The 13,947-nt window shown below is 37.2% G+C and overlaps 1 protein-coding gene across 1 annotated transcript in view; it reads right to left on the reverse strand.

Annotated features, from left to right (window-relative positions):
- FMN2 (formin 2) overlaps positions 1-13,947 on the reverse strand; it is a 376,980-nt gene that overhangs the window by 157,486 nt on the left and 205,547 nt on the right. The window contains 1 exon segment of the mRNA XM_034667639.1: positions 9,184-9,245. Coding sequence (XP_034523530.1) covers positions 9,184-9,245 — 62 coding nt within the window.

Here is a 13,947-nt window from a genome sequence, read left to right on the forward strand (position 1 = left end):
AGTATTAAAAAGGATCAAACACAAACCATAGGGCTAAAGAATACAATAACTGAACTGAAAAGTTCAAAAAGGGGATTCAATCACACTTGATCAAGCAGAAGAAAGTGTCTGTAAACTCAAAAACAGCTCACTGGAATTAATCCAGTAGGAGAAAGAAGCAAAAAGGAAAACAAGATGAAAAAGATAATTTAAAAGACTTAGGTGACACTGTAAGCAGGTCTATATATACATATAATGGGAGTGCCAGTAGTTAGACAAGAAAGAGAAAGGGGAGAAAGCTTATTTAAAGAAACAATGACTGAAAACTTCCAAAATCTTAGAAAGGATATGGCTATCCAGTTTCATGAGACTCAAAGAATCCTTCCCAAGATCAAGACAAAGGGGCTTATCCCAAGATACATTATAGTCAAAATCTCAAAAGTCAAAGACAAAGAATTTTGAAGGCAGTGAGAAAAAAGTGGCTTGTCACAAACAAGAAAATCCCCATGGGGTGCAACCAGCAGATTTCTGAGCAGACACATTGTAAATCAAGAGGGAGTGAGATGATATATTCAAAGTGCTGAAAGAAAAAAATTGCCAGTCAAGAATACTGTACTCAACAAAACTGCCTTTCAAAAGTAAAGGAGAGATAAGAACTTTCCCAGCTAAACAAACACCGAGCAAGTTTAGCACCAGCAAAAACGTCTTATAAGAAATGATAAAGGTAATTCTTCAAGTTCAAATGAAAAGACACTAAACAACATATTGCCTATGAAAGTATAAAACCCATTGGCAAAAATAAACACATAGAGATCATCTGTATTACTCAAATGGTGGTGAAAAAAATCACTTTTAATACTAGTATAAAAGTTGAGAGACAAATGTATTAAAACTATAACCAAAAGTATAATAACTAATAAATACACAATAGAAATATATGTAAATTGTGAAATCAATAACATAAGATGTAGGAGGCAGAGAAATAAAAGTGTAGAGTTTTTACATGGAAGTAAAATTAAATTACTATCAGTACAATTAGCTATAATGATTATAAGATATTTTACGTAACCCCATGTAACCACAAAGAAAATACCTATAGGAGTTGCAAAAGAGATAAAGAGAAAGGAATCATAGCATATGAACAAGAAACACAAAAACAAACAAAAACAACAAGGAAACACAAAGGAAGACAGAAAGAGCAAAGACAGACAAAAGATCTACAGGCAAACGGAAAACAGCTGCCAAGATGGTAACAAATACTTCCCTACCTATAATTACTTCGAATGTAAATAGATGAAACTCACCAATCAAACAGAGTGGCTGAATGGCTTAGAAAACAAGATGTAAATATATGCTATCTACAAGAGACTCACCGTTAGATTTAGGGACACAGAGGCTGAAAGTTAAGTGGATGGAAAAAGACATTCCATGCAAACAGTAACCAGCAAAGGAGTTTATACGTACGTCAGAAAAAAACAGACTTTCAGTCAAAAACTACTATAAGAGACAAAGCAGGTCATTATATAAGGATAAAAGGGCAAATTAGGAAGAAATAACCTTATACATATATATGCACCATAATATCTGAGCACCTACATATATAAGGCAAACACTGACAGATCTGAAGAGAGAAATAAACAGCAAGACAATTAATAGAAGGAAACGTCAACATTTAAATTTCAATGGTGAATAGACAAGCAGACAGAAAATCAACAAGGAAACTCTGGGTATAATTAACATCATAGACCAAATGGAGCAAACAAACACATACAGAATTTTTAACCCCACAACCGTGGAATATGCACATGTCTCGAGCACACACAGAATATTCTCCAGGACAGGTCATACGTTAGAGTTCATAAAACAAGTGTTTAGAAATTTAGGAAGACTGAAGTAATACTAAGTATCTTTTCTTTCTTTTTTTTTTTTTTTGAAGATTTTATTTATTTATTCGACAGAGATAGAGACAGCCAGCGAGAGAGGGAACACAAGCAGGGGGAGTGGGAGAGGAAGAAGCAGGCTCATAGCGGANGAAGCAGGCTCCTAGAGGAGGAGCCTGATGTGGGGCTCGATCCCAGAGGGCTGGGATCACGCCCTGAGTCAAAGGCAGACGCTCAACCGCTGTGCCACCCAGGCGCCCCCTAAGTATCTTTTCTGATCACAATCGAATGAAAGTAGAAACCAGTAGCAGAAAGAAAACTACAAAATTCACAAGTAGGTGCAAATTAAACCAGACACATTTGAACAACCAATGGTTCAAATAAGAAATCAAAAGGGAAATTAGAAAATATCTTGAGACCAATGAAAATGAAAACACAACATATCAAAACTTATGGAATGCAGCAAAAGCAGTACTGAGGTGGAGTTCATAGCAATAAACACCTACATTAAAAAAGAAGAAATACTGTCTCGAGGAAACTCCATAATGTTTTCCAGAGTGGCTGTACCAGCTTGCTAAGTGAATAAGTCAAGCAGAGAAAGACGGTTATCGTATGGTTTCACTCATATGTGGAACATAAGGAATAGTTTGGAGGACCATAGGGGAAGGGAGGGAAAACTGAAGGGGAAGAAATCAGAGAAGGAGAAAAACCATAGGAGACTATGGACTCCTGGAAACAGACTGAGGGTTTCAGAGGGGAGGGGGTAGAGGATGGGTTAGCCCGGTGATGGGGGTTAAGGAGGGCACATATCTCATGGAGCACTGGGTGTTATATGCAAACAATGAATCATGGAAAATTACATCAAAACTAATGATGTACTGTATGGTGACTAACGTATCATAATTAAAAAAAAGGGCACATGTTGTGATGAGCACTGGGTGTTACGCGGGACTAATGAATCTCTGAACACTACATCAAAGCCTAATGATATACTACACATTGGCTAATTGAACAAAATAATAATAATGATAATAATAAAGAATGCCCTAAAAAGAAAAAAAATGTTTCAAACACTAAAAAATGATATAAAAGAAGAAGAAGAAATAAACAACCTAACTTTACACTTTACACTTTGAGGGACAAACTACAACAGAACAAATTACATCCAAATTTAGGAGAAAAAGAGAAATAATAAAAATTAGAGCAGAAATAAAATAGAGAATACAGAAACAATAGAAAAAAATCAGTGAAACTAAGAGATTTTTTAGAAGATAACCAAATTAACAAACTTTTAGCTAGAAAAAGAGAAGACTCAAATAAATACAACCAGAAATTAAAAAGACACCACAACTGATGCCACAAAAATAAAAAGGATCATGAGACAACTATGAAAAATCGCAAGCTAACAAAATGGATAACCTAGGAAAAAACAAATGAATTCTTAGGAATATACAACCTCCTAAGGCTGAATCAAAAAGAAAAAGAAAGCCTGAACAGACCTATAATAACAAAGGAGAATGAATCAGTAATCAAAATCTCCCAACACATAAAAGCCCAGGACCAGATGATTTCACTAGCAAATTCTACCAAATATTTATTTACTTATTTTTAAAGATTTATTTATTTATTTTGAGAGAGAGACAGAGAATCTCAAGCAGACTTCCTGCTGAGCATGGAACCCAACACAGGGCTTGATCCCACCATCCTGAGATCATGATCTAAGCTGAGTCAAGAGTTGGATGCTTACCTGACTAAGCCACCCAGGTGCCCCCCTACCAAACATTAAAGGACACAATATCAACATTCAAGAACATCAGTTGTGTTTCTATGAACTATCTGAAAAGGAAATTAAGAAAACAATCCTATCTATAATAACATCAAAAAGAATAAAATATTTAGGCATAAGCTTACTTAAGGAAGTGAAAGACTTGTACACCGAAAACTATAAAGCCCTGATGAAAGAAAGTAAGGATGACACAAATAGACATTCTATGTTCATGGATCAGAAGACTAAATATTGTTGAGATGTTAATACTGCCCAAAGCCATCTAAAGATTCAAGGCAAAATCCCATCTGTGGTTGCACTTGTCTATCTTCCCTTCTCTTTCTCTGAGTGTGTGTGTACATGAACCAGAGGAAGGCATCATTCCATCGTGAAAACTGGAGGGATCGTAGCACACTGCCTGACGCTTAGTTATCATGCTGTACATATTTTTAATGAAATAAATAACGAAGGAAAGAGAATAAATTATTTTTCTTTCTTTTAAATTTGGAGGACATCTGAGCATGCTTTGACAAGGGAGAGATGGGGGAGGAAACAAGTACAGAATGAGAACAGCTCTCTGGCTGGAACATAAGAGGACACAAGGGTATTCCTAGAATTTTTTTAGATAAAGAGAAGGTGGTAGCGACAAATGAAGAAAGATTGGTGCATATTAATCGAATGGTTTAATCTCCACATATAGGTGAGTTAGGAACCTGGGAGTGTGCAAAGTAAGGGAGCTGGAGTGATAAACAGCCTGAATATTTTACTGGGCTGAGCTTCTGTTTCAAAGAGTTCACTCGTTCATTCATTCATTCTGCACTGTTAAATAGCATCGAGAAGATATAAAACTTCTGTTATAGTTGCATGGGTTGCTGGGCTGCCCCATCTGATATACTGTAGATGAAAATAGGAAGAATCCTAGTCCCCTTGGGAATAGTAAACTCACTGGTTTCATGTGGTTAGAACTGTAACTTCTTTTAGATATGCCCTTGTGTGATTTGGAGTAGGAGAGGAGGGACAGAGTATTAAAAGCATGTTTATATCATGTCATGCTGAATGAAACTATGGCATATTTTAATATAGCGATGATATTGTTGTAAAGTTTGAGGACAGTCTGTAGCAAGTAGGAAGGACACCCACCAAGGTACACAAGAGACGTGCATACCCACAGCACGCTGCCTTATTTTTATCAGTCACCTGTAAACACACAAGCTATTAGCAACTAAAAAACATAGAAAAATTATCTGCACTGTGCACTAAAAATAAACTATAACTGGGTCCATGGTCTTGGGTTCATCCTGGATTCATCCCGAAATACATACTATTTAGTATCAATTGAGAAAAGAAAGCCCAAGCTTCCTGTCAGTCCACTGGATGGATATTCAAAAGATTCAAGGTAGTCCAAGGAAAGGCAAGATTTCTCTAACAACAAGGGGCTCTTGAGGCAGTAATCTCCAAAATTTCATCAACATGAAGGAAACAAACATGTAGGTAACATGCACCAAAGTATTCAGGGTAATAGGGCCTAATGTTGGCAATGTATTTGCAAATGATGAAAAAAATAGTTCTAGGGGCGCCTGGGTGGCACAGCGGTTAAGCGTCTGCCTTCAGCTCAGGGCGTGATCCCTGCGTTATGGGATCGAGCCCCACAATCAGGCTCTTCTGCTATGAGCCTGCTTCTTCCTCTCCCACTCCCCCTTTGTGTTCCCTCTCTCGCTGGCTGTCTCTATCTCTGTCAAATAAATAAATAAAATTAAAAAAAAAAATAGTTCTTTGTATCCCACCTGCAACCTTATTGCATCTTTGAGATTGTTTCAAAAGCTAAAACAGATTTTTAAATGATTGTGAGTAACGCAGTATCATGCTGAGTTTCATACCTTCTGAAAAGTACTCTCTGTTCCTTCACGTTGCTTGTGAACACACAGGTACTTCCTACTTCGCCTGGCAAAACCGTGAGACCCTGGAGGAACAGGCTCAGTTCCACCTTATGTGGCACACAACCCTCTGTCACCCTTAATCTTAACCAGTCTCAGACGTAACCGTATGCAATTTGACAATCATAGTTCCGTGCCCAGACTAATTTTATTCAAAAAAAAAAAAATGAAAGCGTAATAGTATTGAGTAGCCTAGAAAACTCCCTCTCCATCCGTTTGATGGTGACCAAAAGTTGACGTTGTTATTCGAATTGTTAGAAGCCCCACTTATAGATGAGAATAAGGAAACTGAAGAATGAAGACCTACATCTGTTTAATTGTGGTGCTGGAACCTGAACAGAGTTCTTAACGACTTTTCAACCCCACGTTCTTTTCCACCGAAGAGCGCTACCCCAGGTCCTCCTGAAGGCTCTGCTCAGTTATCACCATAGTCAGGGAATTCTGTGCTTCCGCACAGTCCTTAGGGGAAGTGACCAGGTGTCGAGCCAGCTCAGAGTCGTAGGAACCTCTCAGTGTCTTATTTTTCTAAAAAGGGTTAGATAACAATAGTATTTCTTCTTCATCAATCATAGGTAAGGCACTTAGAGGATTAAATGAATTAACACACATAAGGGACTTGGAGTAATAGACTTGGTGCATAATAGATGTTAAACTATTACTGTTTCTAAAAATTCAGGAAGTTTTAGGAACCTAAACAACTGAAAAGAAGGAATTAGAAATAAATGCATCTTGGTTCACCTGAGTGGCTCAGTTGTTAAAGCATCTGCCTTGGGCTTAGGTCATGATCCCAGGGTCCTGGGATAGAGTCTTGCCTCAGGCTCCTTGCTCAGCGGGAGCCTGCTTCTCCCTCTCCCACTCTCCCTGTTTGTGCTCTCTCTCTGACAAATGAATAAAATATTTAAAAAAATGCATCTTGAATGAATAGGGAATATGTATTTCAATTGTTTCTTAATTTAGGGGGATTTCCTTGCTTTGCTATATGCATATTCATTCTCTAAGTGAGGAAGTCTTTATCTAAGGGTGTTGTATATTACTCAAAAAAAGCACAAATTTTTGCTTCAGCATTTATCCCCAGAAAACTGAAAAACCTAACATAAAAACGGGTACCCAGTATTTTCTACTTAATGATGCACAATTCTTAAAATACCAACATTTTTAAACCCTCATTTACCCTTTTCAAAGTGTCAACCAAACTTTTTCCATATAGCAGGTTACGGTCAATTATGACTGAGCTACCAGACCCCACTGGAAAGATCCATTAATTATTTTGCACATGAAATCCTCTTGTTACTAAAGAAATGAAAATAGCACAAATAGATGTTCAATATAGATCATTATTTCCAGTGGGCATCAATCAGTTTGAACAGGAAAACTGTATTTGAAAACCACATGATAGTTCAAAAGAGGTTTTCCTATCCATTCATAAATTCATATAAAAACATTTATTTAACAGTTACTAAATACTTCCTATAGGTCCAATAATCCTTAACCCTAGATGCTGGGGATAATGCCATGGATAAAACAAATATTTTTCCCTCTTTTGACTTGTAGTTTAATGGAAGTTAACTGGGAATTGGCATGAATTCTATTTGTATATGCTATATACAATTATCTATTATTCATAACAGATTAAGTTCCTCTACTATAGATGGCTATTAAAGACATCTAGCCTGTTACTGCTGGAACTAATATTACTATCAGCCGTCCCCACCATTGTGTTTTCCTGACACCATGAAAGCCTGAACCACTGTTTCACAATAACAATAAAAAGAAAACTACAAATTTAACCAGTTCCAGCTAATACTCATTCAACTTTCACAAAGTATGATGATAAGAAATTAGACACAAATTCTAGGTAGCTATCTAGTTTGTTCAGAGCTAGAAATTAATATTTCATGAAATTAATTCGCTCTGAAAGGCTGAAAACTCCCAAATAAAATACTCTGAATCACTGCAAATTAAACTACCCTCATAAATATACTTGTTCCCACTTCTGTATTTTTCTGTATATATTTCTGCACATGATAGACCAGGATAAGACATTCATATGTCTTCGTATAATATACATACATGTACACACACATATAAATTATGTATACACCTAAGTACTTGTATATATGTATATGTAATGTATATATAAGAAAAACAGTTAGCCATATACCAACATCATACATCATTATGAATTGTTGAAGCAATTACTTTCCCTGGTATATCCTCATATCTTCCTCATGGCTTTCCTGGTTGGGGGAGAGTTGGTATCAAAGATTCAAGAGAAATGAAAACTCTCTGTATCCCTAAATGGATATATTTTAAATACCCATTTCACTGGGACACTAATACACTAAATACATATTTATTTTTTCCAGTTTTCCATCATGTAGTGACAACTACATAATCAACCATGCAAACCTCCCCTCTCAGTCTTCATTAATGATTCCATCAAACTGAACCCCTATGTTCACCATGCTGACCAGGCACCAATTCTACACTTAATCAATAGATTCTATGTGATGTACCACAGGAAATATTTTCTCCTACAAAGGTCTAAATTTCATAGGGGAGACCACATAAACATGTTTTAAAAGTACCAAGTTCAACAATGGACAAGTAGTTCAAATACACTGTTCCCAAGGGAGTAGTCAGGGAAGTATGTCTGCATCCCGTTGACCATGTGTGTCTTCCAGAGTCAGGAAGTCTTTGACTTGGGGCTGAAAAGTCAAGGACCAACTAAGGTCATGCCCCTAAAGAGAACAGAGGCTTAAATACTAGCCACAGCACAGACAAGAGCAGAAACAAAATGACAAAAAAAAAAAAAAAAAAAAAAAAAAAGAGAGAGAGAGAGAGAGAGAACCCAAAAATACCAGGTACAAAATAGGACCACGCGGAGACTTTCTCCTAATTATAATCAGAAGTACTACAAAGGCCCTGATAAGATAATTACTCTCTTACTATGTGGATCAATGTTATTTAATGCCATGTCCCATCTAAAACCACTTCATTTATCACCACATAGATCACACTTCCCAAAGGCACTGACTACATCAGGCTACAGTCCTACTTCTCTGTTACTTACACTTTTTTCCTGCCAACTTCAGAAAGGGTGCTGCTAAAAGAAAGCCTGAATGTCCCGCCATTTGGTCAAACAAACGATGCAGTTGAGAGAAATGGAGCCAGAGTGAATTAAACCCCGGCTCTACCACATTCGCTGTGTGATTTCTGAACCACCCATCTGACCTGGCTATGCCTAAAATTCCTCATATGTAAAATGGGATAATAACCGAACCTCCCTGGAGTATTCATGTGGAGATTAACTGAGTTAGTGCACAGAACAATGCTCAGTTCAAATTAACCTCTACGTAAGTATTGACTGCTGTATTTCAAAAGAAGGGTTGTGAATGACCTCACATACATCATGCTTTGAACCACAATCTTTGACATTATGAGACCACACACTTGTCCAGGAGGTTTCCAAGAAAGTATTTTAACAAACAGATACTTAAGTAAATTCTGTGCTCCCAGATCAATTTTTCTTAAAGGACATTAAGGCAATGAGTCTAGACGTACATATTGGCAAGTATGGTGTATGTGTTATATACTCACACATAAAATTCCTTCTATTACTCACATTCTCATAGAGAGCTTGAAGCGTCTCCAGATCAACCACAGAATTGTCCAAGTTCACAACAGCTGTGGAAAGAAAATACAAAAGAAAGAATATAAAATGCCATTTAAGCCAGCTGTGAAAAGATGTCTGACCATCTTGAGCAATAGTGACAGTCTCCAGAATAGTGTTCTAGCTTCAACGCACCCACTTACTCCACTACCAAGACTGTGTCCGAGGAATTTCAACAGGGGTAAAGTGTAAAGCTTTCACTTGTCCCTCAAATACAAAATCCCATGAATATGACACAAAGGTCAAAGATAAACTGTGAGTCTGTCTTTCAAGGTCCAACTGCGTGAATTTGAAAAATTCACTGAATACTAGAAAAACGGGCAAATCACTCCTGTTACTGCCACATCTCATTTTATGAGATAAATGCTCATAACTGCCACAATTCTTAGAGCTACGACAAAAGTTAAATTTAATCACTAAACTGAAGGACTTAATATAAGAATGAAAGATACATTTTCTGTTACAATTCTTTAAATTGTTATAATCAAAGGACAATTCATTGATTATGGTATTGAGATTAAGACAGATATGCCCTTAAAAATCCATTCTTTTTTTATACAGCTCTTTTTTTATCTAATAATAATTTTTCATTATGTTACATTAGTCACCATACAGTATATCCTTAGGCTTTGATGTACTGTTCCATGATTCATTATCTGCGTATAACACCCAGTGCACCGTGCAATATGTGCCCTCCTCAATACCCATCACTTCCTATCCCCAAAAATCCATTCTTATGTACAAACTTATATGCTTATGCTTATATAAGGAAGAAGTGGCATGGATAATCAAAAACTGAGACTAGTTTTTAAATGTATTTCTTTTGGCCTGAGCAGCATTTTGGATTTTGGAGTCAGTTTTATAGCTCAGTTTGGGTACAGATTAATCAAAAACTTTCTGCATTACCTACATATATATTAGCTGGAAAAGATGTGAATTTGTCCTGATCATATTTGTGCCAAGTAGCCAGTGAAGCTCCTATGGGATTAAAGATTTCTGAGAGAAAAATCAAAAAGTAGATAATCACAAACTGATTTGACTTATTTTGATAATTGAGGTATTTTACACTGTCTTTTCTCTCAAAGCCTAAAGTACATGAGACGTTTTCTCGTTCATTCTGGCAAAATACCAAAAAGACAAGTGGGAAATTGAAGCATATGACAGATGAGAAATCTAAACAAGATAATTTAGCATTTCTATTTGGAGCTGGGAACGGAGCCCAGATTCACCAACAAAGATCACAGTAAGTAGAATATGATACTTCCACCCTAATAATATTCCACTATCTCCATTTCTTACAAATTATGTCTCAAATACCAACCTAAGAACTTGATTAAGATTTTCAGACAAATATTTTCACTTCTTAGACCACATAAAGCAAACATATCACAATCTGTTTAATGACTCAAAGTGGTAAAACCAGCCCAACTAGCTTTGACTGTATTTCAGAAATTAATTAATAGGGATTAATAAATGATTTTCACTGGAGGTAGTATGTCTATAATGTAACAAAATGCATAAAACCCAAATGAAGATAGCAAATTCATGTGTGAATTATCCCTTTGGATCTGTACATTGTCGAGGCCTTAAAGAAAATCTTACAGTGAACCCAAGATCTCTGACTTTGGAATTCATTAGATAATAATCCAGTATTTCTACATTCCTCTAGTGATACAGCAAAAGATTGATGGGAAAACAATGAAAGAAATGCCAGGAGTCAACTTAGTGTAAGATTTCATTGTCGGAACAAGGTAAAGATACAATAAAATCATTCATACTTAAGTCAAAACTCTTTGTAAAAGATACAATTGTCCTCTGACATTATCCAGCATTTTAAAACATGTTATTACGTTATGTTGCCCACATGAAACGTTGTGCGTCTACTAAGCCTTCTCATCTGATTCTCTCACACAATGGTAGGTACTGAAGAATGTCTTAATAAATGCCATGTGGCCCACATCCCTAAGATCTCTATAAAACAAGGGCGCACGGCCTGGGTCCCAGTCAATAACTTGGGCTCTGGACAACCCCCGCAATCTATCCTCATCAGAATGACGAGAAGGAGGAGTCCCCCCCAGCAAAGAAAAGATAATGAGTCTGTGGCCTCTGCCACAGAATTAATACATATGGATGTACCCCAATTATCAGAAATGGAATTCAGAGCAACAATGGTCAAGATGATGAGTAGACTTGAAAAAAGGATTAACGAAAATGTTACTGAGAATATAGAATCCCTAAGGGCAGAAATGAGAGCGAATCTGACAGAAATTAAAAATTCTATAAGCCAAATGCAGTCAAAACTAGAGGCTCTGATGGCCAGGGTCACCGAGGCAGAGGAACACATTAGCGAATTGGAGGATGGGTTAGTAGAAGAAAAAACGAAAATAGAAGCTGGTCTTAAAAAAAATCCACGCCCACGAATGTAGATTACCGGAGATTACTGACTCTATGAAACGATCCAATGTCAGAATCATCGGCATCCCTGAAGGGGTGGAGAAAAACAGAGGTCTAGAAGAGATATTTGAACAAATTGTAGCTGAAAACTTCCCTAATCTAGCAAGGGAAACAAGCATTCGTGTCCAAGAGGCAGAGAGGACCCCTCCCAAGCTCAACCACGACAAACCTGCGCCACGTCACGTCAGTGCAATTCGCAAATACTAGTTCCAAGGATACAATATTGAAAGCAGCCAGGGCAAAGAAATTTCTCACGTACCAAGGCAAAGGTATCAGGATTACGTCAGACCTGTCTACAGAGACCTGGAATGAGAGAAAGGCTTGGGGGGGCATTTTTAAAGCTCTTTCAGAGAAAAACATGCAGCCAAGGATCCTTTATCCAGCAAAGCTGTCATTCAGAATTGATGGAGAAATAAAGACGTTCCAAAATCGCCAATCATTAACCAATTTCGTAACCACGAAACCAGCCCTACAGGAGATATTAAGGGGGGCTCTATAAAGGTAAAAAGGCCCCAAGAGTGATACAGAGCAGCAAGTCACAACCGATACAAAGACTTTAAAGAGAAATGGCATCATTAAAATCATATCTGTCAATAATCTCTATCAATCTAAATGGCTTAAACTCTCCCATAAAACGCCACAGGGTTGCAGATTGGATAAAAAGACATGACCCATCCATTTGCTGTCTACAAGAGACTCATTTTGAACCCAAAGATGCATTCAGACTTAGAGTAAGGGGATGGAGTACCATCTTCCACGCAAATGGACCTCAAAAGAAAGCTGGAGTAGCAATTCTCATATCAGATAGACTGGATTTTAAACTAGAGGCCATAGAGAGAGATACAGAAGGGCACTATATTATTCTTAAAGGAAGTATTCAACAAGTGGATATGACAATTATTAATATATATGCCCCCAACAGGGGAGCAGCAAGATACACAAGCCAACTCTTAACCAAAATAAAGAGACATATAGATAAGAACACAGTAATAGTAGGGGACCTCAACACCCCACTATCAGAAATAGACAGAACACCCTGGCAAAAACTAAGCAAAGAATCAAAGGCTTTGAATGCCATACTCGACGAGTTGGACCTCATAGATATATATAGAACACTACACCCCAGAACCAAAGAATACTCATTCTATTCAAATGCCCATGGAACATTCTCAAGAATAGATCATGCTCTGGGACACAAAACAGGTCTCAGCCAATACCAAAAGATTGAAATTATCCCCTGCATATTCTCAGACCACAACGCTCTGAAATTGGAACTCAACCACAAGGAAAAACCTGGAAGAAACTCAAACACTTGGAGGCTAAGAACCATCCTGCTCAAGAATGACTCGATAAACCAGGAAATCAAAAAACAAATTAAACAATTTATGGAGACCAACGAGAATGAATACACAACGGTCCAAAACCTATGGGATACTGCAAAGGCAGTCCTAAGGGGGAAATACATAGCCATCCAAGCCTCACTCAAAAGAATAGAAAAATCTAAAATGCAGTTTCTATATTCTCACCTCAAGAAACTGGAACAGCAACAGAGGGACAGGCCTAACCCACTGACAAGGAAGGAGTTGACCAAGATTAGAGCAGAAATCAATGAATTAGAAACCAGAAGCACAGTAGAGCAGATCAACAGGACTAGAAGCTGGTTCTTTGAGAGAATCCATAAAATTGATAGACCACTGGCAAAACTTGTCCAAAAACAAAGAGAAAGGACTGAGATTATTAAAATTATGACTGAAAAGGGAGAGGTCACGACCAGCACCATTGAAATTGCAAGGATTATTAGAAACTTTTATCAACAGCTATATGCCAAAAAACTAAACAATCTGGAAGAGATGGAGGCCTTCCTGGAAACCTATAAACTACCAAGACTGAAACAGGAAGAAATAGATTTCTTAAATAGGCCAATTAACTATGAAGAAATTGAGTCAGTGATAAACAACCTTCCAAATAATAAAACTCCAGGCCCAGACGGTTTTCCTGGGGAATTCTACCAAACATTCAAAGAAGAAATAATACCTATTCTCCTAAAGCTATTTCAAAAAATAGAAACAGAAGGAAAGCTACCAAACTCATTCTATGAGGCTAATATTACCTTGATCCCCAAACCAGGCAAAGACCCCCTCAAAAAGGAGAATTACAGACCGATTTCTCTAATGAATATGGATGCCAAAATCCTCAACAAGATCCTTGCTAATAGAATCCAACAGTACATTAAAAGGATTATCCATCATGACCAAGTGGGAT

Source organism: Ailuropoda melanoleuca, chromosome 8 (assembly GCF_002007445.2).
Source record: "Ailuropoda melanoleuca isolate Jingjing chromosome 8, ASM200744v2, whole genome shotgun sequence".
NCBI classification, from domain to species: Eukaryota; Metazoa; Chordata; class Mammalia; order Carnivora; family Ursidae; genus Ailuropoda; species Ailuropoda melanoleuca.